This window comes from Bactrocera tryoni, chromosome 1 (assembly GCF_016617805.1).
Source record: "Bactrocera tryoni isolate S06 chromosome 1, CSIRO_BtryS06_freeze2, whole genome shotgun sequence".
In the NCBI taxonomy this organism is placed as follows: domain Eukaryota; kingdom Metazoa; phylum Arthropoda; class Insecta; order Diptera; family Tephritidae; genus Bactrocera; species Bactrocera tryoni.
Genome location: NC_052499.1, coordinates 15,919,163 through 15,945,348, shown reverse-complemented (window position 1 = coordinate 15,945,348; position 26,186 = coordinate 15,919,163). Strand labels below are relative to the sequence as shown.

The window sequence follows — 26,186 nt, the reverse complement described above, 5'->3', positions numbered from 1 at the left end:
AAAGGATAAAAAACATACGCCGACAGCGAGCAGAAATTAAGGCAATAATCTCACATCGCATTGCGTCAGAGAATGTTCTTAGAAGCAGGAAAGCAGTACATGTAGCAGCTCCGGGGAGCGGCTGCTTATATATTGGGTTCCAGGTCACAATAAACAGGAGTTCCGGGAAAAGAAACAGCTGATGAGATTGTCAAACGTGCCGTTCGTCTGGCTACCCAACAAGTAGAGGAAATACGAAAGTCACTAAAAACGATATACAACGAAGTATTCGAAAGGGCTGAAAGGCGGAACAGGGCGAGATGGAATGCCTTAAGTACATACAGGATCGCCAATATCATGTGTAAGAGTGTCTTCGGAAAAATTTCTTGTTTCTTATTCCCACGGTCTGGAAAGGAATACCGGACGACTGTTGACCTCTTGACATGCGCGCCGGATAGGCATAAGTGTTGACGATACATACAGAAAGTGCAAAGGAGTTGACATGAGACAAACGCTGGAATACCTCCTATGCACTATCTAAAACTCATCTTAAGTATCTAGGAACTTCGGAGTTCAAGGGACTAGGCAAAGTATCAAACGTTGACGTCCTACATAACCAATACTTCAGCTCAAACCGAACTAAACCCTTTTCTAGCATTACTAACGACCAGTAGACCTTTGTATGGCGAGATGGCCAGGCAATATGCTAACCTATCCTTTTTACTGCAGTATTGGTTTTAAAAAAAAGAAGATAAAATTTGATAAAAGTAGCAAATTAACTTTCTTCTCTTAGTTTACCTTCGAGAACTCAATTTTCATGATCCGTTAAGGTTGGTACGCAGCTCTCAAGTAATTGCTCAAGAAAAAAAATACATTATTTCTCAAGTAATTTTGGCAGCTGGTTACGCATTGTGAATGATCTACATTAGAAGAGCAAGAGAGAATAAACAAAGAAAACAAACTTTGTGCGTAATATGTATGTGTGTATGTGTATGGTAACATAAATATTTTTATTGAGATTTAAGAAATGTTGTTGATGTTTGGCTGGTTTTATACAACATTTCAAAATGGAATATACTTCATAATAATGATTTCAACTAATTTAGGATGAATTTGACGATTACTTCGATTTTCCTTCAGAAACAATTGTTGATTTGATGTTTCTTCATAAAACAAGGTTTGCCATATTCACATTTTACTGAAAAAAGTATCAAAAATTGGTACTAGATTTCTTGAGAGCTGCGTACTAGCACAAGTAAGTTTGTCGCAGGAAAGAATCTTGACCGTTTCTTAAGCGTTTTTTTATATGAAGTTTTTACGTTTCTTGAGAGCTGCGTACTAAGCTTTATAATTAAAATTCGCAAACAGTTGGTGTTTAGATTTTGATTTGCCACCAGAGTCTTCACTATACTCCATTATCTCACCTACTTGTCAAAATTCAGATAGTGGCGCATATTCTCTCAAGAAAGTTTCTTCTTTAGGACACCTTTTCTAATTTGACTTGATAAATATTGACAAAATTCATAAGCTCTGAAAACACGTGGTAAACTTTGACGTGTAGTAAAATCCCAGTTGAACAAGTCAGTCGCTTTGTATGTAAATACAAATATTTTCACTCAAATGCAGGCCAAAATGTATTTATTGCCTTTACATGAACTTCTATTTTTGCTTCATATATTAGATGTGAGTTTCTGTATTTAACTAAACAAATACTCACTCAATTAAAAAATCAAATAAATCAAATTTGGAGCTATGGTGAGCAGTATTTTCGGAGTGAAATTATTATGACATTTGGTAATGACTAAAATTGGTAAGCAAATTAAAAAATGCATAGCAAACACTACTTAAAAACTCCATTACGTTACATAAATAGACACTCTTAAAAGTTTTTGTGCATTTCATTATTACCTTTAGTTATCAGTTTTTTTACCCTAAAGAGAGTATAAGCAGTTTGCCACGAAATTTGTAAGGAAGCGTAGGAGATCTTAAAAATGTATTAGATTAATATATGATCTCTTGCCAAAATTTAAGGAAGTAATGTTATACGGTGTTATTGTCTAGTGGAGGGCGCTCGAAAAAACAACACCTGACAATACAATGGTGGGTATATAAGTGGCCCCGGGCAGGGACACAATGAAATTGTCCATTGATTTGATTCCATTTCTTACAATCTAGACCACTACATCACAGAACCTTCACCTAGTGGTTGTTTTTATGCTCACAATAATTACATATATCCGGTCACAGCGGAATCGCCGGAAACTGCAAAATAGATGAACTTGCTAGGGAGGGCTGAATGAAGAGATTTGTGCATCAACTCAGGCTCAGAAATAGGAAAAAGAGCAATGTTTCAGGTTTAGTACCTTGCACTATATGGTAGTATCAGAAAACGGAGGGTGTTGTTTCAATATAAAGGACACGTCAATTGAGGCGTGTATGCCACGCACTCTAAAGACCTTACTTTCTCACTCCGGTAACTTTCCAACAACATTTAAATTCGAATAATTACTTTATCATTACTTTACTTTGCGTTTTATGGCGACATATGGCATTTTATGCCATCATATTATCCATGCATATACAGTCAGTGAAGTAATTATCATAGCAAATAGCGAACCAATAAAAGTACCAACTAATCCGATCCCTAGCGTATACTTATAGACAATGTGCCAGTTGCTTGGCCAAATGCCATCAAAGAACGCGCCATATGGTCAAATACGTAGCATTTTATCCAACCAACTAAACCACTATCTACCAAAGCTTACAAGCAAATGAATTAGTAAGCGGCGGCTGGCAGCGCTGAATAGCCAGCGAAGAAACATATTCAGCCAAAGCTCGCTTAAGAGCAGAGCATTATAGCCACTCTCCCGCTCGTTCACTTCGGTGCTCCAAGTCAACCATTTGAGAGCGTCCTCACGCATATTCAATGTGATACGCGCTCTTTTGCTGCTCTCATGATCATGTTGAGATCAAAAAGTGGAGATCAACTAAGCTTTTATCAGACTATAAGAGATATTCGTGGATTATGGAAGCGTGATAAGGTTGTGTGTAAAAATAGAAAACGTAAAAATAATAATATTGAACGACGGAATAATAACAAACGCCAGATGTGTGCCGCCACAAATAATACACCATACAATTTCAATAATAATGAACAACAAAATAACGCCGAAACCAATTCGAGTGGCTCAAATACACATTTGGATAAAGATAAATGTGAGAAAATCAAGCGCTTCATCTTAATTGGTGTGCTGGCAGTGTTGGGCATTGTCGGCTGGCATATCTACGGTGAGTCTTGGAAAGTATAATATTGAAAACATCAACAGCTGTATGAAAACGAGCTGGTAAATATTTGCAGAATACTTCTATGCGGGCAAAGGCGGTGGCGGCGATGATGGCACATTTGTTGAGCACGAAATTATTGATCTCACACAGCGTCTTTTCGCCGACGAAGTGCGTAGCAACAACTATCCGATCAACGTGAATTTCCAGGGCAAAACCAGATCTTTTGCGCGCGACGACCGTGCAGCTGAGCCGTAAGTACTTGAGAATTATAACAGCAAATTTACTACAACTAACTCGGTTTTCTCTCGCCGAAAGTTTACTCCAAACGGATGATGCGTTGTACACAAGAGACGCCTCCAGCACGATTCCATTGTTACGTCGGCTATTCGACAACTATCTGCTCGATGTGAATGCAGTAGAAGGTACCACGGCGGAGCAGGCACAGGAAGAGTTGGATTTTCTCAATGCTGTGCTCAAGACCTCAATAATGAAGCATACAATGTTATTTCTGCAGCAGAGAGGTTATATTCCTAAGTAGCGCCAGTTCAATTCAACTTATTAGTTTGTTTGCAACACTTCCAGGTCTCGTTGCTGCCAATCACAAGGCTCAAATTGAATTACTCAGGAGCATTTGGTTTACGCAGTATTCACGCTCCAGAGGACGAATGGGCAGTTCGGGTTTTGAGCATGTATTTCTGGCCGAATTACGCGATGAGACGATTTTGGGTTTACACAACTGGATTTACTTTCATGAACAGGAAGCCCAAGGCAATTTGGATTATAAGGGATTTATTGAGAAAATACAATTGGATAAGGTATTTCTTAGAGTATGCTAAAAATTACCATGAACTTAGTTCGTAATGCCAGATTTCATCGTCTCACTTATCGTAATATAGCTCCAGACATTCGGTACAATGCAAGTAACCGACATGAAAATTTGTTTAAACTTTATTCGAGACAGAGTTTTCTGGATCTATTTGGAGTTAGTTTCATACCGCTTGAACTAAAAATGATGTTAGCCAATACGTGCTCGATCAATGTTCAGAAGAGCTCATTCCATATTGACTTCGTTGCTCAAAATTGAGCGTTTGGTTCCACCACGCCTGAAAAGAGTGCTTTAAGATGATCTAAGAATTTAAAACAATATCGATCATTTAGATTAGGATGATAAAACAGAGTTATAGGAAGCCTATACAGGTTCCAACTGTTTTGGCCGATGCTAGAATTGTATATAAGTGAACATGAAGATCAAAATTGGGCGAATTGACATTAAAATAGAAAACAATTTTGGGCTGATAAAATAATATTATTCGGAGACTACCCAAGCCTCAAATTTATGAACGCGGCCCGGATTGTCTACCCACCCCTAAAATAGAGAGCTTCAAGACGACCTTAGCATTAAGAATCATATTGAGCAGTTAAATTGCGATGACAAAATAAGATAATACAGACCCAAAATATTTTTGGTTTTGACAGGATTTGTATGGTAACAAGAAACTAAGTAGCTTTGAGTGCGAATTCAGGAATTAATCGAAAACATCCTGTATTTTTTTGGGAAAATTTTAGACTTATTTTCTAAACACATTTCTTTTTTGCAATTTCTCAGCCACATTTTTTATTAAAGTAATTTTCTTTTGCAGAACAAATATGTGCTGGCCACACGTTTTACATTCCACAATCATATTAAGCCATATAACACACTTTTCATTGGCACTTCACCGGAATTCGAGCTGAGTGTTTACACTGTCTGCTTCCTGTTGCATGTGGAAGAACCATGTCCGGTGCAGATGGGCAACACTAAATTCAATATTAATACAAATGCTTGGGATTGGCATGGACGGAAGACATTGGCAGCTGCATATCCAAGCTTGGAGAAATGAAATGTGTAATTTGCTGTAAAGCTTTCGCTTCGTTCGGAGCATTCACATAGAGACTATAGTATTGCTGAATATTTTATGATATTATATGAAAAAGAGAATTTTATTATCAAGGTATATATGTATGTATGTGTGTACATATGTATTTAATAAATAAATTAAGTGGTGTTTATTTCAACACTTAGTGTGAAATTAGAAAACGAATTTTAAATTTCATAAATAGTTTTAGTTAGAGCTTTCCAAAAGAGTCCACTTCAATCAGCTCTAGCAGCTTCCTTAAGGAAAAGATGAAACTGTGGCAGCAAAGTACAAAGGATTTGGTCTCGGGAAGAGAGTGGTCCTTCATAGAAGATAAGTGTTGCAAGAACAAGTATGTGTACTTTGATAATTATTTTACCTCCATTAGACTCCTAAAGTTTCTCCAAACTCAGAAAGTTCTTGAAAGTGGACAAATTAGGGGCAATTGAAAAGGACTTCCTGCAAACGTGAAACCAGAGAAGCAAGTGAAAAGAGGCAAGTTTAATTCACCATCAACAACGAGTGTAGTATTTTTTTATAAATAGATAGATAGAATCAACCAACATTTCTGGCATCTTATTTTCATGACACTGAGCAAACTACAGTCAAGATAAGGGATCGAAAAGGCCAGAAATACATGTTCAATGTCCAAATGAAGTTAAAGATTACAACTCATTCATGGGTGGAGTAGACCATGCAGATCAACTGCGAAGTACCTACGAGATAAGCAGGCGATCTAAAAAATGATGGCATAGATTGTTTTGGGAGTTTTTGGAAATAACATTCGTTAATTCTTATGTCGTATGCTGTCAAACACGTGAAAAAATCAAAAATCACTCTACTGGAATACATACTGTCCGTTGCTCAAGGCCTAAAGACGCAAAAGGATATTGCTGTCAATAAACGAAGCTTGAGTCAGACGCCAACACAGTCAAGCAAAAAACTTCGTGTTTTTATTGACGAAATTTGGACTAAGCTTACCTTCTTATGTGCCAAATAGACTGTCATTTTTAAATTTAAAATACTGAGAAGCAAACCTTACTTATTCTTAAAATTGGGAAAAATCCTTAATTTTCAATCGAAAATTCGCACGTCAAAATTTCAGTTATTTAGAAACTCAATAATGTTTATGTTTGCTGAAATCTGTATTTTCTAATGGTATAAAAATATATATATATATCACTGTGGAAAATTTGCTCCGAAAATGCAACAAAAGTCTGCACTGAAGCTTTAAAAAAAAAACCTTTATGAATAAGCTAAGCTTGATTCACGTTTCTTCCCCTTCAGATCTTAAAATAAGTACTATCTCTATACTTAGACTGCATATTGGAACCTAATTTCAGCCGCATGAACAGCAACAGTCCAATAAGTTTTGATAATAAACTCAAAACTCTCCACATCTGGGGTCAAGCATATTTTTCTCTGGCAAAAGATAACACTTGATCTATTAAAATGAAAAACATATCCTAAGGCGTTGTATTCAAATTCATTTCTCGTATGAGAGAGAACATATTTGTCAACACAATAGGGATTTTCCAAGAACTTATTTTGAACCGTTCGAGACGCAACTGAGAAATGTTGTGATAAGATATGATTATATTAAATTTTATTTATTCATTGTATTTCCTTATTCAAATATAATTTAAGACATTGAAATCCAAATTTGTGGAAACATAAAATATCAAATAAATAACATGCGCACTAAGAAATTTTCCAAAAGGGACTTTAGCTGTTTTTGATAACTTTTTCACACATTCTACTTACTTTAAACAAAAAAATTTAATTCCAAACTAGAAATTCGAAAAAAAAATCGAAAACTTCAATGAAAATTCTTGGCGTTAACTCTACCCACAAGTAAACTTATAGTATAGTATGTCAATAAGCCCATGAACGGCACTTCCAAAGCACTTGCCATTGTCAACTTGTGCGTCTGTGGCATGTCACTTCAAAAACCCATAGCAGTAATTGAATAATTTCGTTTTCACAGCTCAACAATCAATTGCTGTCAATTAAACCGTATTGATTACTCGTTTTGCCATAAATTTGGTTTAGCAATGGAAATGGCGTTTTGACCTTTTGCTCTTTTGATTGTCATCGGACATAAAATACATACAAATTGTTCAATTCAGTAATGTCAACAAATAATAATAATTGAGCAAATGGTAAAGTTAGAGAAGAGTAGTTGAACTGAAAACTTAATTCAAGGAAATGAGAAAATGTTCGTGTAATTTCTTCTGCTCAAGAAGACGGCTGACTTCCGTAACCGTATTAAAGGATATAATGCAGCAATTTCAAAACCACAATAAATTCAGATTCGATAAAATATTACGCTCAGTTAAATATGTATATGTATGTATATATTTGTCGTGTAAACTGACGTTGAGTAATAAGAGACCAAAAGTTCCGCAGGATCGGGAAGAAACTATTCGAGCCGTTCGATACCAAACGAGATTTCAGACAAAGCGATTCCCTATCGTGCGAATAGAATGGGTCTGATAGTGAACGAGGGCAAGAGAAATATCTCTTCTCATCAACAAACAGTCTCGAATTTCAACGCAGAATAACTTTCGCTCACAGGTGCTACTTCGGACATAGTCGGAGATTAAGTTGTTGTTGTAACGATTACCTAATCCCTCCTCAGAATGATAAGGATTAGATAAGCCGTCATCGACGTCATCCAACAGTAGGCCCCGGAAACGTGCTGTTTCGAAGAGGTCGGACAATAGAAAGAAGGGTGTCAGATGAGTAGGGATAACTCGAGTTCTTCGTCTACAATGGATGGTGGTTTGACACCAAGAAAGCCATTCACTGAGAGGGACTCGGTGCAGGTCCGCTCTGAATAGCGGCCAGTGCTTGTCGGAAGCGAGTCATTTCCGTCCTGCTATATAGTGCAGAGGCATGGACAATGAAAACATCTGATGAGTTGGCGTTACGTGTTTTCGGGAGAGATTCCGCGAAAGATTTATGGTCCTCTGCGAATTGCCAACAGCGAAAACCGCAGTCGATGAATGGATAAGCTGTACAAGATATACGATAGTTCAGCGAATTAAGAGACGGACTACGCTGGCTAGGTCTTATTGCCCGAATGTGTGAAAACGGCAGCGGAAGAGCAAGACCTCCACTGATTTGGAAAGACTAGGTAGAGAAGAAACTGGCTACATTTGGAATCTCCAATTGCCGCCAAAACAGCGAAAAGGAAACAAAGTCTTTATTAATAATATGCTGAATAGAAACCAAGTTTTTGAGTTCTCTAAAAGTCAATTCGTTCATCTGAGCCATTGTCATTAATTACGCAGAGAAGATGAGAAGCTTTCAAAAAGTTTTAGGTGGAGGAGGTGGATTTGGGAAAATGTGAGTCGATTAACTGATGGAGAATTTCAAAGAGCAGAATCGTAGATTAGCTAAGGTTAGTTTGGTATGCTAATGAGCCAGCATTAACCAGTTTTGCGCCTTTGCGATGTCAGATGGAGTTCCGCTATGAAGCCCATGAGGAGGAGTAGTCATCCTTTAGAATGCCTGCATGTAACGCGAATTTCAACACACTCTGACTTCACTAAGATAGTACCTCTTCCAGTGCTTCCTACAGCCAAATGCTTAAAGCCAAGCCTTAGCAATACGGAACGAGTGAATAAGAGCCGTTCCATTGTTTCCCTGGCGCCTTGCAGCTGACATTATTTGATCTTCTCATCAATCATGCTCCCACAGTCCCTTTCGACGTGTTTTGATTATCCTTGCCATCCTCTTGTCCACATCGTCGTATAGGCAAAGCATCGGCTTTCCAATGTTTACCACGTTACACCAGTCTTGGCAATCTCGTCCACTATCTCATTGGCTTTGTGACCTGGCGCACTCTACTGCTACCCCGCTTTTCAAGGTACTTCTGGCGAAACGAGTTTGAAGCCTTGATTGCTCTTCGCTGTTCACGTAGATCCTAGAGTTGTCTGTTGATGCATTAGAGGCCAGCTCCGCGGTCCTAATAGCAAAGACCTTTGGAAGGCCCACTTTGGATAACACATAACCGCAGCAAATCTGTTCTCTAATTCCAAAGCATCCATACAAATAAATCGATATAACTTTTGAAAGAGTACAGCTGGTTGTAACGCCTTGACAACTGCCTGACTTATTCGAGGTTTTTACTAAATAATATTTTTCAAACCACCCAGAATCTGGTACTAATGAAAATGCCTTCTTAAATAGGCGAAAAGATGAGTATCAGACTAACGTAGACTTTGTATATATATTCACAAACTCTGTATTATATTTATTTGCTTCTTAGAGAGTATCTAAGTACTTTTGACATTTTTAATTTAGATTGTTCGAAATGAAGAATTTTGCCAATCGAATGCTTACTGTTACAGGCGTCAATAAATTTAATGATTTTATTAAATCTAAATGTTAAGAATAACATCTTAATCTTACTAACTTACATACATAGTATATCTGACAAATAGTTGTGTGCCTCGTTTATTTTACAAATTATTCAATCGTTTTATACTTCTATGCTTCCCTATCTTCTCTTATAACATTTATAGTATTGACTGTATTTTCTATGTTGTCTGTATCTGCCACCGTTATGCGTCTGATAGCCGTTTGCGCCGGTGAAATGCTCATTTCCGAAATCGAATCAAATTCAGCATTGTCCTCTACTTCGGTGCAGGAACCCGACCCGAACGAACGCATCAAACTCGGACTACTTATGCTAAACTCCAATTCAAAGGGATCGTATAGTTCGCTGGAGCTACACACACTGCCGGCCACCCATTCAGCGCAACTACTTTTTGGTTGCGGACGCGGCAGGCTGTTGTGACAAATTGGATTTTCCTCCGCCGACTGGTCCGCTGCTACCGGTACTTCCTGACCCCACAGCGCCACTGCCCGTTCGCGGTTGATTGCGGCTCTCCGTTGCTGAGCGGCCAGCAATGCTCGCGGCGACTCCACCGGCAGGTGTCGCTGTTGTTGAACTGTTTGATGGTGCTGCTGTTTGACTAGCGGGTGCTGTTGTTGGTGGGTTTGGTGTTGTGTCGATACCTCCGATGGTTTTGCTGGGCGTTGCTGACGTTGTTGCGATTTCTTCACCGGCACCCAATGTGGCTGTTCCGTCGTACTGATATGCGGACTGATCGTAATCGGCAGCTGTGTAGTCGCCATAACCTGCCTGTCCGCCACTGGTATCGTAGCCGCTCTGTCCAGTGGTATCGTATTGGCCTGCACTACCATATTGCTGCTGGCTACCATCGTACGCTGACTGATCGTAGCCGGAGACATCGTATCCACTACCATCGTATTGCTGTTGTCCATAACCCTCATAGCCGCTGTAGTCGGTATTGTAGTCATTGCTAGCGCTGGTGTTGGGAGCGGCCAAGTTAGGATCGGTGCCGCTGCCCGATATGTCTGCCCCGGCGGTGGTGGTGTTGATTTCGCCGGCTGTGTAGTCTTTGGTATAATCTTTGTCATAGTCTTTGATGTAGTCCTTTGTGTAATCTTTGTCGTATTCTTTTGTGTAGTCATAGTCGGACTTGGTTGTGTCAACGGTGCTTGGCATTGCTGTGCTACTGCCGATGAGCTCGTTGCTTGTGCGCCGCTTTTCGCCTTCTCCCAAATTGTCTTTGATATTTTCGTCATCGGGATCGTTGAGACCATACTTGCTGTTGTAGCTGGACTTGTAGTCATTGAGCGCGTCACTGCTATCATTGGTTGTTGGCTTGTTGTACAAAGAACTGGCAGTGGTTGTGACGGGTGCGGCATTAACGCTGTTTGTTGTGTTGGCGGTGCTGCTGCCGTAGATATCGGAAGAGCCTGATTTACCGAGTATGGACTCGTAATTATATGGAGAGGACTTGGCGTAGTCATCAGTAATGGGACGTGTGGCGTCGGCTGTATCAAATGTGGACGGCTTGTAGTCGAGAGTGGCTGTGTGGAAATCGGTAGTAATGTCAAGGAGAAAGTAATTAAGTGAAAATCTTATATTTGTATACGACATCTTATTAATGTTAGAGTTGAAAATATAGAGTGTGATTGTGTTAGAGGAAATGTTTAGTGTATGAGTTTGCTTGATGATGCCATTGATGTAAATAAATAGAAAGAGTCAGTGAGCCCTTGATATGCAGATATAATATAAACTCGCTGTGAGATCACGACTCTATTCAGATCAATTGTCAAATATAAAAAAAACGATTATTTTACACTTGGCTCCAACTACTCATGACTTCCGGTCTTAGAGCAAAAAATCCTCTGGGTAGATACATCTATGAGGAGTCGAGCTAAAGTGAGAAGGCGAAGCATTCCTCTTCATTGCAAACGTATTATGATTATTTATGGGCATGCACCCGGAGTGTCCGGTTCCTTAATTGGGAAGGTGCCGCTGCCCAGCAGGTTTATGTCCTCGTGACAGTAAAGGCTAACATCGCCGCAATTCAAGAGGTATATTGGATGGGACAAGGATTGAGATGAGTCGGTTATTGTGGCACTTACTACAGTGGTCATATAACGGAGCGCGAATTCGGTTTGGGATGTGGTGGGAGAGAGACTCCGTCGCCGAGTACTGACATTCACCCCGGTGGATGAACACTTAGCCTTAATCCACATCAAAGCGAAGTTTTTCAACATATTGCTGATTGGCGCCCACCCCCTGACGGAAGAGAAGGCCGATGTGACCAAAGATGTCTTTAATAAGCACTTGAAATGCACCTATGAGAGCTGCCACGCCACGATGTCAAAATCGTGCTTAGTGACTTTAACGCCACGGTGGGCAAAGAAGGTATCTTTGACACAAATTCAGCCTACATGATGAAACATCCCCAAATGGGTTAAGGCTGATCGACTTCACTGAGGCCCGAAATATGGTTATCTATAGTACTAGATTCAGGCTTAGGAAAATTCATCTAGCTACGTGACTGTTTCTGGATCGAAAAACCACCAACCAGTTCGGTCCTGTTGTGATAGACGGAAGACACGAATTCAGTGTTTTAAAAGTGCTTTTGCTGCGAGGTCCTCACTCGGACCACTATCTTGTTGCAGCGAAGATACGCACCCGCCTCTGTGCAGCAAAAAACGCACGTCAACAAACACAAGGAAGGTTCGACGTCGAGAAGCTGCACAGACAGCCGAACGATTATCTACTCGACTTGCATTCCTGCTCTCTGAGAGCATTCATCAGCAACTTGATATAAGGGAATTGGTGGACGGCATATCAAGCTCCTTACCTACAGCTTCAAACAAAACCATTGGTTTTTGAACACAACGATAAGGAGTGCCGTATCGCATTGGAGAGAAAACAGACTGCCTACCTCGCAACGTTATGATCGACCATAAAAGGTGTTGGATGGGATAGATACCAAGAGTTGAAGAGGAAAGCAAGCGCATTTGCAGACAAACCAAGAGAGAGGCCGAAATGTAATGAGTATGAAGAGCTTGACAGTCTGGCCGACAGTGGTAATGCTCGAAAATTCTACGAAAAGATGCAGCGACAAACAGAAGGTATCAAGACCGGAGCATACTCTAGCAGAAACCCCAGAAGTCATTTTGTGACTGACGACTCTCTGTTGGCTTTGGTTTCCAGAGTTTTAAGTTATAATTTTGATCTACTTGTTTCGACAACCGGTAGTCTATATCAGACTGGTCTAAAAAGAAGCCAGAAGCCGGAGCATTGGGTTTTTCTAAGTAAATATTTAAATATAGTTTTATCTCTCGTCCACCTCATGTCAACCTTATTTTGACATTCAATTATATACACTACTGCTTGCTTCTATGTCGCCCTTTCAATCAACCTATTTTCTTTCCATTCCTATTTTGTCGTGTATTTGTGTTCTTTGAGTGTAAGTGGATATGATTTATATACTCTGTAAAGGATCATATAAGAGTATAAAACAGAGATTATGCTCCATACTTTTGTTTTTACCTTTGGCGCTTGGTAGATTGCCGTAAGAAATCGGATTACTATCTAACTTTCCAAGACGCTCGCTGTTTAGCATGCGATTGGTTAAATATTCTACATTCAATTGTAAAGTTGATATTTCCGTTCTATGAAGACACGTTCAATGAAGTGACATAATTTGATTCGCATAGAGAGAGTTGTTATTATGTTTTTCAATAAGCAAAAACAAAAAAAAGAAAGGCAAAGCAGATAGATGAGAAAAAAGAAGAAAAGAGAAGAGAAAAACAATCGATTAGTAAGTCTCATAAAGCAATTACCTTGTCTATATTATAAGTGCGCGCAGAAGAATGCTCTTCCCCCGTGGATTCTGCGGTATCACTATTGGAGCCACGGCCGTCATTCGGACGCGTCAAACTACGCTGCTGAGCCGCCGCCTGTTCCGCGTGTAACTCCTTATAGCTGGTCCATATTTGCTTCAGCCGATCCATTAGCTTCTCGTTCGTTTCACGCAAACGCAGACGTTCTTCGCTAAAGTAACAAATATTTTATTGAAAATATGAAATTAAGTGCTTATATAACAGTAAGTTTCTAGGAGGGAAGAGCATTTGCACCACGCTAAAATTCAAAACGCTACGAAATATTTAAGAAAGATTTACGAAATTTTTGCTGAACTATTTTTGTAAGTAAAAGATGTAAATATTAACCGTTAAGCTAAAAGTGAATCAAAAATTATTGCTCCACATTTGCAGCTGCATCGCAATCGTCTAGTTCCAAATCATCCAAAGCCAGTTCCGGTATGTCCAAAGCTGGGGCGCGCGCTTCACTTCGACCGCTTTGCGCGCTCTCCTTTATACGCTCACTTGTCGCTGGCGCAGGCTGTGTCAAATTAACTTTAACTTCGAGTGGTGTTTTAGCACTTGTATTTCCTGTGTCTGTGTCGATTTTGCGTTCCTTGCCCGCTTTGGGCACCAAACGCACATTTACATCCACTTTAACAGGCGGACGTGGCTTCTTCTGCTGCACGAGCGTTTCGCCGTGACTCATGCAATCGCGCAGCATATTACTGCTCACTCTCTTCACGCCACAACATTCCTCGCGTCGCAATAACTCTTCGAAGTAGGCGCGTGGCTTGCTTTTCGTTGTTGGCGCCGGCCGTTTAGCGCTTTCTGACGTGCCGGCTGTGTGTTCGTTTGCTACATGTGTGTTTGCTTTGCTCTCAGTTGGCACCGTCAAGTGTTCACCTTGACATGGGCTCTGACATGCGTGACAAACGTCTGCGGCGGCCGTTAGATGTTCGAGACCACTAAAAGTTTGATTCAAAACTAGATGCTGTTGCAGCCAAGGCAACGGTTCCGTTTTGCAATGACCATAGGCGGGGTGACACGTAGGCGTTTGGTATGTGTTCGTGGCGCAAATATTCGCTGACGCTTGTGGTTTACAAGCGGTGCAGAGTTTCGGACCACCTCCGCAGCCAGTCGCACAGGAGCATTGTGTGCGCGTATGATTCGTGCTCTGTGCGGAAGGCTGAGTTGTATTTAACGAGTGTATAGTAGGCGAAGGAGCTCGTTTAGTGCACGATTGCTCCGTCAATGAAGTTTTTGTTTCCGCTGACGCCTTGCAGTCGCTTAGTCTACTGTGCGCTTTACAGGCGCCTCTGCCGGACGTGCTGATTGTGGCCGAGGCGTGCGCATTCCAAGCAAAATTTTGACAATTTCTGTGCAAACTGCGGCCTCTGGCGCTTGCATTTACTGTTGCTGGTGGTGTTGTTGTGTCTATATTCGTTGCGTTCGTTGTGTCCACAATGAAATTACTTTCTGGGCGGCCCAAAGTGTGCGCGCTGCCAAATGAAAATTGGCGCTCCTCAGTGTTAAGTGTTTGCTTACACGTGGTTGCTTTGTTTGCACTACAACAACATGATGTGCATGCCGTTGGCTCCAAATGTGCGCTAGTCACTACGTGTTTCATGTGTTTACTACAACTACAATGTGTGCCGTAGATGCCGCCGATAGCGCCGCAACGACCGCAATGCGTTTCGGTGCGCGCCGCCGCCACGCGGCGTCCCTCATCGCTGGCGCTGCGTGGCCGGTAAGCGGCCAACGGTGTGCGATATAAATGTACGCAACGCTGTTGACGACGATACGCCGAAAAGGACATGGTGGTCGGTAGTGGTGGCATTTTCGCCAATTCGCGTTCGAGTCGTTCATTGCTCTTCGTTATGTTCGCCAGTATGTCCTCATCGCTGCCGTAGCGGTAACGTCGCGTGTGCGTTTGTGCAAGTGCTGTGAAGCCGGTTGTGGGCACGCTTTCTGCTTCGGCTGCTTTACGCCCATGCAATTCATTAACGGTGCTGGGCCATTTAGGCGGCGAAGCGTACGCGCTTCCGTTTGCGTCCGAGCAAGTGTGGGCTGACGTGACGTTTTTTGGTTTTGTACCCGTCACCAATTCCATCATGGCGTTGGGCTTGTATTGTTTTTGTTTTGACGTTGTCAGCGTAGTGTTGGTGGTTGTGGTCGGCCATGTTGTTGTAGTCATAAGTAGTGTTTTTGTTGCGGGCGCTTTGGCTGTCGTCGTTTGTCGTGTTGGTGTTGTGCTTGTAAGTTGCGCCGTCGGCACAGACCACGCGATGCCGCTTGTTGTAGTTGTTGTTGTTGCTGCATATGTTGTTGGCGTTGCTATTTTCGCTATTGTAGGTGTCTCGCCCGACACTTTGGCGGTTGTTGCCGGTGCTTTTGTGGCCAACTGCGCCTTCGTGTTCATAATTAGACCTGTCGGCAGTGTTTTCGTTGTTGTTGTTGTTGCTGCGGTGCTTTTTGCTACTACAGTTATATGCATATATTGCAGTGTTCATTGCATATCAATAATATATAGTTTGTTTCAGGTGTGTGCAGGGTATATTTTTAAAGAATTTTGTATGACAGTTTTGTTTTTGTTTTTATTGTAGTTTATAATTATTATTATTATTTTATTTTTTTTAAATTTTTTTTTTTGTAAATTCGTTAGTGTTATCATTGGTACGCGCAAGCGGGCAGCAGTAAAAATAAATAAAAATTGTGAAAAAGGACAACGCATTAATCCAGCGTGTTCTCTAGTTCTTTGATTGGTTGGTTGGTTGTTGTTGTTATTCTTAATATTTATTATTGTGTGAATGGCGATTTGTGTTGTGCATTACTTTTAACGTTTTTTTTTTGTTTTTTAATTTCCTCTGGTGCAGTTCCGTGTGAATATATGGGTTTTTGGCTAGTTATCTCACATTTATACCCTACACAATTAATTTTTGTTTACCATGTTAAGAAGAAATTTAATTTTGATTTATATTACCATATTATAGTATATTACTTTTTATGAATTTCGTTATAGTTGAATGGAGTGCAGTGGTTTTCAACCTTGAATTAGTTTAAGAATCAGTTCTCTTCGCAAATTGTCAGAATTTGGAAAGGTGTAAGGCAAATATTATAGCGAAAGTATACATTATACGTTTATGATATCGATAAGCTCCTCAAGTATTTACTATTATCTTTTAAACACTAACTTTGGTTCACAAATGCCAAATATTCCTTACAAGTACTTTGATCGGATATTTTTTATGGCAACTATAAGCTAGGGTTGACCGATACAATCCATATCTACAAATCAAGTAGTTTTACTTTGGACAATAAAGCGTACCAAATTTCGCGAAGATATCTGTTCCAATAAAAAAGATTTCCATACAAGCACTTTATTCAGATCGTTCAGCTTGTATTAGAGCTATAAGCTATAGTGATCCGATCCACACAATTTCTTTGCAGATTTGATCACTGCTTTAACCAATAATCCATGCAAAGTTTCATGCAGATATCACGTCAAATGAACGAAAAACTATATCACATATCTCCTATACAACCGTTTAATCAGATTTTTTAAACTTCGCCTTAAAAATCATCATTAATGTAAACACAGATGCCTAAAGCGAACTCGTTTTCTACTTTGACATTCCGAGAGAAAAGGCTCACAGATAGTATCCTCCTTACACCATCAAGTCATATAGGTGTGGCAGAAACTAGCCACTCTACCATAGGTATTTCGACAGAAGCGATTATTTAGCTTAAAGTTCGAAGCCAACTTTATACCATATAGTTCATATCTGAATGGCATACGTTGTTTATTTTGAGAAATTTGAAGTCAATTTGTACTATAAGGAGATCTATTTCAGATATATACTATACATACACATATGTTTGAGCTCATGTTAGTCTAAACTCTATGATTCGGTAATTCTCGGTCTGTAGTTAATCGAACCGAACCGGCCAAAACACTTTGCTAAACTTGATTGTCGTCAGTTCTACTGTTCTTCAGCACTTTCAGAACAAACATTTATGGAAATAATTATTTGGTTGTATTATGGTATGGTTACAATTGACCACAGCACGTGCTGGATAGGAAAAATACCGAGAGTTGAAGAGGAAAGCGAGACTCATTTGCTGACAAAAAAGAGAAAGGCCGAAATACTTGAGTACGAAGATCTTTACCAACTTGCCGACACCCCTGTCGCTGATGCTTCAAAACTCTACAAAAAGATGCGTCACCTAACAGAAGGTTTCAAGACCGGAGAATAAAAGGTGATCTAGCGACTGATGCCCAGATACTGAAATTATGCAGGGATGACTTCTTCAACCACCTGAATGGCAGTGAAAGCTTAATATCAGGAATGCTGAACCCGATTCCACAATCAATGACGGAGGAGCTGCCGTACCATTGCTCGACTTGGAGAAGAACGGATAATGAACAAGCATCAGCTTATTTGTAGAATATAATGAGACGAAAGCATGACCGAAGATTGGAATGGAAGTGTGCTCCGCCCAATCCACAACATGGGATACCCCACAATCTACGCCAATTAATGTAGATTCAGATTCTATTGAGCGTACTGTGTGAAAGATTAAGGCTCACGAACTGATTGATGCAAATCAACAGCTGATCAGATATTGACCATGAGCCAAATCTTGGAAAAGACCCGAGAAAAGAGGATCGACATACATTACCTCCTCGTTGATTTCAAAGCAGCTTTTAACAGCATGCCTTTATGCCGCTATGTCTGAATTTGGTAACCCTGCAAAACTAATACGGTTATGTAAACTGAGGTTGAGCAATACCAAAAGCTCCGTCAGAATTGGGAAGGACCTGTCCCGGCCGTTCGATACTAAACCAGGTTTCAGGCAAAGCGATTTCTTATCGTGCGACTTCTTCAATGTACTTCTGGAAAAAATAATTCGAGCTGCAGCGCTGAATAGAGCAGGTACAATCTTCTATTGATATTGATATCATTGGCCAGTACCCGGCGTGGGAAGTAGAAGAAGAGGAAGAAGGTTGAAATCTCCAAATGGCGCTAAACAGCGAAAAGGAAGAAGGTTGTAAAGTCGGCTATAACCACATAAGCGTTGTCTACGCCAATAAAGAAGAAGAAGAAAATATTATGATATAAATTTACCGATCAAACAAAAATCTTTGTTAATTGGTTAGATTTCGGACGGTGTTCTTCACTTAGAATTATAATGTATCATACACCATGCTTCCATGCCTTGTTTACCAAAGCTGAGGGAAGCGTAATTGGTTTAATTTCTTCTTGGTTGGCGATCACTTGGTAAAGACTATTCACTGTATTTATGAGACTTATAAAGAAATTTTATTCATTGAATGTAGTATTGTTTCGACTTTTAGGCATCATTGTGGCTATTGGCAAGCTTTCATGATAATCCTGAAAATTGTCTGTCCTGTCCAATTTTGGCTAAGATCTCCATCTACGGATCTTAATGTGAAGTATCCAATATTTTTCTAATTTCAACTTATTTCGGGTGCTTATTTTGACAGTTAATCGCTATGGGCCAAATGTTATCTATTGAAACCGCTTCTAGCAGGTGTAATGTTTTGGTTGAGAAACATAAAAAGCGTATCAAGATTTTTAAATATTCTTTCTTGGGTGAAATTATAAATATGTACCTCTCTTGTTCTAACTTAGGAGGAGATGTAATGGAGCATTTACTTTTTCCAGAAGTTGATAAATAATTTAAAGTACATTTTAGAAGCGTCTAAAATCCCACAATCTTTTATGGAGTTTTGTGAAATTCAAGATAAAATGCTAAATAAAAATCGTTTTTTCTTTAACTCCGAACCTCAAAATAATTGCTTTACACCTTCCTTATTCTAAAACAACATTAACTAATATTGTTATTATATTTTTTTAAACTAAATGTAGGTATGTAGAAAAAAATATATATTTACTTGTGTTTAAGAGTTGTGTCCTCGAGTTTACTGGTCAACGTTTTGCATTCGCTAGTTAATTTATCCATGAGTTGCTTCTGACTCTGTATCATATCCTCAAGTTCATTTACCGTTTCGACTTTGATACAAAGATAAAACGAAAATTGCAATATTTAATTAAGTTTGATTAATTTTTAATTATGTTAAAGCTTAATGAGTCAAATGTATGTAATGTGTTAATTTGAATTTCACAAATTTTACTTTACGAAAGTGATTTTGCTTTCAATTTCGGTTAGCGCTACGCCAAACTCATGGATAAACTATTGACTTTCGCTGATTGCATTTGAAATTTACTCAACTCCAATAAAATATCTATTATTGCTAGCAATGAGGTTATGCATTAGTGTTGCCAATGTCATTAAAGTAGTATTAAATATATCGGATTTAATTTAGTTTTTAAGTAAAGTCTTCGAATTAAAAATGTGACACTTTGAACATTCACAGTAGCCAAATCAATAGCTTACCCAAGACGAAACTGCATAGGGAGCAATAACGGTGCATTTTACTAAATAAACTACTAACATACGTACATAATTTAAATATTTATTTGCTGATGGTGCTGGAGTAATAAATGAAATACTTTTTTTTTGTAACAAACTAAATATTTTAAACTTTTACTTAAGATATTTTTAAATTTTTTCAGTGTAATGTGCTTTTTTGTATTGCGAATTGTTATTCAAGCTTTTAACACTAATTTAATTAAAACGAGAAAAATAGTCTCCAAGAATAGAAAAGAATCCTTAAAAGAACTCCGAACGGTCAGTTGTATGACAGCCATATGCTATAGTTGTCCAAAACAATTTATTCGGAGATTGTAACGTTGGCTTAGACAATAATCCTTATCAAATAGCTTGATGATATCTCAGCTTCTTTGTGAAAAAAGTACTGATGCAAAATTTCAGATCGATATCTTCAAAGCTGAAGAATCAGTTCGCAAATATACATACTGCCGGACAGCAGAACGAACAGACAAGTGGACAAGCCTAAATTAACTCAGCACGTTACACGAATCAGTTATATATTCGCTTTATATACATATATCAGTGTTTTCATTTTGGGTACTAGATTAGGCTAGATAGCTGATCCCTCTGTATGGCGGAGAGATCACACTTAGACTGCCGTATTCAGTACTTTGTGAAGCCAGACGAAAAATTACTGTGCTTGGATATTAGCTATCGAAAAGGCTCATTGAGCCATCACAAGTCTGCTTAGGTGTTCTATTTCTATTTTTGCTATTTTAGGCTGCCTGACGGTATCCGACGTGTTTTTGCCTTGTTCTGCCAAACCCGCGTAATCGAAGAAAGAAATATTGAGATTATTTTATCTCATCTGCTTCCAAACAGCTGATGTATCTGGTAAGATAAGTCATCTCACTGTATGTGTTCCAAATGGACAATGTCCTGCTGGGACAACTACAACCAATGAAGTGTGACCCCTGCTGAGAGCGAAAAGTTCCCTACACCTCTTGCAATTTACCCTAGGCCAGAAAGGTTTTACGACTTCACTGTTGCTAGTAGTTGACGGACGCTTGCTGCGCTGTTTTGAAGACCAACGGTGCAGCAGGGAAAAGAAGCCAACGAAGCTTCTACCCGTTCTAAATTCGAAGTTTTTGAAACTGAAGTATCTGCCCTAGCAAGCTCAAAGCCGATGAGTTTCCCGCAATACCGCTGTGGCCAGGCAACTAAATCAAAATAATTGTAAAATAGCTCGTGGATAAGATAAGATAATGAGTCTAGACATCTTTTCACTTGTCATTGAGTTCGCTGACATCACCTAACATCGCTGTCGCTAGAGTGAATAGAAACTACTCTGAAGTAGGCTACACACCGAAGAAGTAGATCTACCGCTACCTTTATATCAGCCACCTTCGCTTGGAAGATGCTTAATGGTCATGAAGTCTGGAAACTGGCGCTTAGGTATTATAAATATCGTGACAGACTTAATATACCCAGCTCTGGGCATAAAAGATCACATGTTGAGTTTGAGTTAGTTAAGCCCGCAAACTTTTTTAATCGTTTGAGAAGATATTTGATATCTATAAGACGATCCGTAATGCTATGAACTATCGTTTCCACTCTAATTTCTGTAATCGTGTTGCCAACAGATTTGACATTGTCGAATGACTACTTAGGGCTTGGGGTTCGATGCCAACAAGTTTTCCCTTTCAAAGTGAAATTATGCGATGTAAGAATTCAGGCTGATTTCAAGTCGAATATAAAACTAAGATTGGCATTTCGCAACCAACATAGTCAACGTCGAACCCAAAGGCCCGACAAATGACTATCATCTGTATAAATATAATTCCAAGAGTTTTTTGGGGGCCTTGTTCTAAGGCTTCTTGTTTTTAAGAGCGATTTTTGTTTTCCGAAAACTTCAGATCAAAGTTTATACCCGGAAGGGATCATCTCGACTGTGCTACCATACTAACTATCTAAAAACTTGTTAGTAAGTTTTCTATGAACTGAATTTGTAACCAAACAAGAAGGTGCAAATTTGGAATTATTTGATGATTCTAGAGGTGAAATCTTTATACAATGAAATTTGGTATTAACAGATATTAAGATATTACTTTACTACTTCACTCTATTCTTATCAATTCTATACATTTGTGCTAAATTCTATATAAGGTGCATAAATATTATTTCTATGAACTTGAGAAAAGAGCTTCAAACTACCAAAAGTCTCACCATGCTTGTCCTGCATTTCGGAAATACGTTTGTCTAAATCCTTTTTGGTAGGACGGATTTCATTTTTCATTTCGCCATAAGCCAGCTGAAAAGCAGTAAATCAAAACTTATTCAAAATAAGAATATCATGTTATCTCAATTTAACTTGCCTCCTTCTCCAAATTGGCGATCTCATCGTTGAGGCGTAATATTTCGCGCTTGGAATGCAATAAATCAGCATCGCCACGATCCAAACGCTGTCGCAACGATGTTATCTCGGCTGTCAGACGCGTCGCCTCGGTTTTCGCCTCACGCGCCGCACGGTCCAATTGTAGTCGCAATGCCGTGATCTCTTGTTCTAACGATTGCTTTTCCGCATTTACCTGCGCCATATCGGCGAGGAAGGTATTGCGATTGGAACGCAACTCCATCTTCAACTCATCGATCTGTGCATTGCGATTCGAGAGATCACGCTTCATATCATTCGCATAGCGTTTTTCACGCTCTAAATCCAACTGCAATTTGGCCACCTGTTCCCACTGACTGCTCAGATCGCCGCCCAATTGATCGACCTGCGTGTTGTAGCGTCGCTCGGCAGTGGCACGCTCGTCTGCAATACGACGCGCCATCTCATGTTGCAGTTCGCGTACACGTTCGTGCTGCCGATCGAGCTCCTCACGCAGATGCTTCACCTCCAGCTCGGCTTGAGCACGCTCCATCTGCACCAGATCGTTTATGTAGCGTTTGGATGATGTGCTGCTTGTATACTGCTCAGACTTGGCGTCATCCAATAGTTTCCGCAGCTGGCGTACACTTTCCTCAAGCGCATTCTTCTCCACTTGCAAATGCTCGATTTGCTTGCGATGCGCGTCGCAGTTATTGGTGGACGAGCTGCTCGCTGGCGCATGTGTATGGGCACCAGCCAGCACTAGTGGGTCAACGTGTGCCAATTTGCGTTTGAGTTCTTCATTTTCCGTCTTCAAACGTTTCAAATCAATATTGGCTTGCATAAGCTCCGCCTCAAGCTCACTTATGCGCGCTTCATAGACAATATTTGGCGCCGAAGCATAACGTGGCGACTTTACGGCGGCAGACGAAGTTTCTTTCTTACTACGTGGCGTGGTAGAAGTTTTCTTTTTATAATGCTGTTGTTCGTCACTGTCGGAAGAAGGACTCGTTGCGGGCAGTGTCTTATCGACACCGCCTAATGTGGCTAGCTCGGAACGTGCGGTCTCCGTGAGGTGCGTGTTCTCGTTGATGACGTCTTTGACTTTGCCAAGTAAATTGGTTAACTCGTTGCGGCAGTATTTGGACTCTTTCTCCAGCTGTTCAATGTAGTCTTCTTGTTTTTCAATGAAATTGAAGATCTCCACCGGTGCGTGGACGCTATCAGTGACCGCCTGCGGCTGCGTTTTGTTGGACGCATAATAATCGAGTGGTGCTGTTGCTGTCGTAGTGCTGGCCGCATAGGGCATTTGTAATGTCAAATTCTCCTTGGAGGACGAGAAGGCATTGAAAGGTTTCTGCTTGCTGCGTACGCCTGGACTGAGGCGTGATTTCTGTGCTGGCGACAAGTACTTCGAGATATCCGAATACACGGGACGTTCGATGACCTGTGATGCGAGAAAGAAATGTGTTAGTATATATAATTAGGCAAAGACTGCCTAAGTATGTCTAAATGCTTTCAAAACCGTAAATCCTTTTGAAAGAGATATGGGAAAAGTAAGTGATTTCTTGAGTAGTGAAGCTAACTTGTTAATTGAGATGTGGTTAGTCCATTGAATAACTGGTACGAAATTAAAGCTTCTGCCGAAATTAAGCTGAGACGACTCTAAACAACTCTGGGCGAATAGAACTAAATTGAATCTCTGCTCTTGACTGATATGATGCGGATCGCGGATAGAAAAAACTAGTAAATCATTGTTGATGTACAATAGACGGCGCACCGTCTATGTTTTTTATTTTTTCAGCTTTAGACATTCCATAAATATTTCTTGAAAACCTTACTGAAGAAATATAACTCCGAATTCCTTACATAAATCTCTGGATGTAATGCCGAGGTACATTAGACTTGCTTCTGTATCAAAATAACACTATGGGCTTGTGAAACGCTCTGGTAACCTTCTTTTCTGAGGACCAACTAAACCTCAGAACCCTTTCTAATAAGACCATGAGCTCCAAGATTACTATATTCAAGACTAGTTAGTTGTTGGTGTTCAGAGCAAAGAGATACAAGATGAATAGAGCTTGTAGAGAAAGTTAACGAATTGAGATATTTGATAGGTAACAACTTGATTTTCGAAAGCCAGAGAATCTCGGCTTCTTCATACACAAGATTGGATACTAAACATTACTTAAGATGAGCATCACGTTGCCTTTTGCTTATTAAAGAGTTCAGTCTTTATAAAGAATAGGCATATCTTCTTTGAGATGAAAAGTTAGTGCCGCCTTGAGTACGATTAGGTGAGCACGACTGGACTAGTAATTCAAAGGTCATCAAGTAAGCATTTTATCCACTTTATTGGGTGAATAGTAGACGTACTCAAAGATTTTTATTATAGGAACCTAATATTTTTGGTTCGTTGAGTCCTTCATTCACAGACATTATGTGTCTTCTTCTCCGATCAACGCCAACAACAATCTAACTAACATTCTAATTAGATATTTTCCACTGCAAGAAAAGTTTAATGCACTTCCACGCCACACCAATTAGACAAATTGCCACACTAAATTTGCACCTAAAATACTTGTTTTCATACTCACCGACAAGTTATCCGAGTAGTTATCGGTCGAGTCCTCATTCACGTGCCGCATATACGCCCCCGAAGCGCCATTGCCGCCAGCAGCAGAACCAGCGCCACCTCCTCTGCTGGGCGGGGCATATGATTCGGCCAACATTAGCTTCAGCCGGCTAACGGCCTCATTATATGCATAGTTCGTATAATCCATCGGTTTTGGTTTCTTGTGCGCCGCACTCTTGGACGACTTCATTGGTATGTGCCTAAATGGTTTGTGCGCAGAAAGAAAGTTGAATTAAAACTTTGCCAAAATACATTTACTTTATCACATTTTGTTGTGCAAACATTTTTCTCTTTTCTTTTTGTTGTGGACTTCTAACGCTTTTTCCGCATTTTTCACACCGTGTGTGGCATGCCACGCATTCTAAGCAACAACTAAAGTGTGGCGAGCACAGCAAGGACTACGGAGTCCTGCTGCCGTGCACATTCAGTTCTGTAGGCCGCTACAATTCCGCCCCTAAAACGCCGCAAGTGAAGTTGGAATTCCCTGGTTTTCTTACCATTTGGAAGTTGTGTTATTTTACTTCGTTCTGTGTTATTTTGTTTTGTGTTCGTTCGTTGCTATGGCACTTTCTGATTGGGAAATTAACCTGTTCGAAACACATGGGTGCAATTGTGCCAGTTTTATTGTTTTGGTTTTTTCTAAGTTTGAAGCAAAAGTGCATTTGGTGGTTGTTTTTTTTTAGTTTTGAGTTTTTGTTTGTTGTTTTTTTGTTTTAATTTTTTTTGTTGGTTGATTTGGTTACGTTTGAGTGCGTGCTGAGCGCACATTAATTCGAGTGGCTGCAATTTTGGGCAGTTCTACAAAATTATTTTCAATCCTTTTTAATGAGTTCTCTACAAAGGCAGACAGTGTTTAAACTATTTCGAATCAATTCTTCAACACTTCGTAAGAGTTTGAAAACAAGAAAACAAATAAATAGTCTATAGAAATGCAATACATTTAATTATTATTATAGAAAAAACAAAAAAAAAAAAACATTATAAATATATTTTTGAAATAAACTGTAAAAATATTGAAAGCACAGCTCAAAAATTGAAAAACAAAAAGGGTTTTTTTTTAACTCACTCCTTTTTATTAGAAAAAAATTTCATAAAAAAATCTACCGCACAAAATTAAAATACTACATACAGACGACCAAATCTACTCAAATTCATCATGCCGACCATTTTCGTACATCTTTTATATCGTTTTTTTTTGTTTTGTTTTGAAACACCGATTTCGGTGCAAATTGAACAATCGGTATCAAGTTCTTGTATGGAAAACTTTCTTATTTGACTTCCGTCTATCCATACAAGCCATATCTTGAATAATAATACCTTAATAAACATATTTTCGATGGTAGTAATTGGCATCAGCTGACTAAAAATTTAAAAAGTGGCGTGGGTACGCCCC

General features: G+C 39.7%; 3 protein-coding genes across 9 annotated transcripts in view; 2 read left to right on the top strand and 1 right to left on the bottom strand.

Annotated features, from left to right (window-relative positions):
- Positions 1 to 26,186, top strand: part of LOC120767250 (F-box/LRR-repeat protein 7-like) — a 407,584-nt gene that overhangs the window by 307,714 nt on the left and 73,684 nt on the right. The gene's annotated exons all lie outside the window — the stretch shown is intronic.
- LOC120767276 (poly(U)-specific endoribonuclease homolog) lies at positions 2,899 to 5,341 on the top strand. Its single transcript, XM_040093151.1, has 5 exons — positions 2,899 to 3,267; positions 3,338 to 3,515; positions 3,580 to 3,785; positions 3,847 to 4,079; positions 4,905 to 5,341. Exons 1-5 carry the CDS (start codon positions 2,934 to 2,936, stop codon positions 5,142 to 5,144), a joined length of 1,191 nt encoding a protein of 396 aa, XP_039949085.1. The 5' UTR covers positions 2,899 to 2,933; the 3' UTR covers positions 5,145 to 5,341.
- On the bottom strand, positions 9,834 to 25,213 carry LOC120767226 (serologically defined colon cancer antigen 8 homolog). 6 transcript variants are annotated; one of them, XM_040093089.1, is made up of 7 exons: positions 24,756 to 25,213; positions 22,163 to 23,605; positions 22,014 to 22,098; positions 19,288 to 19,405; positions 13,350 to 13,560; positions 13,057 to 13,178; positions 10,985 to 11,069 (listed from the first exon to the last, which is right to left on the bottom strand). In XM_040093089.1, the coding sequence occupies exons 1-6, from the start codon at positions 24,981 to 24,983 to the stop codon at positions 13,095 to 13,097; spliced, it is 2,169 nt and encodes a 722-aa protein (XP_039949023.1). In that variant the 5' UTR covers positions 24,984 to 25,213; the 3' UTR covers positions 10,985 to 11,069; positions 13,057 to 13,094. The 6 variants fall into 6 exon arrangements, with proteins under 6 accessions (XP_039949008.1, XP_039949014.1, XP_039949023.1 ...); XM_040093074.1 differs by lacking the exon at positions 13,350 to 13,560 and having other exon boundaries at positions 9,834 to 11,069; positions 22,002 to 22,098; XM_040093080.1 differs by lacking the exon at positions 13,350 to 13,560 and having other exon boundaries at positions 9,834 to 11,069.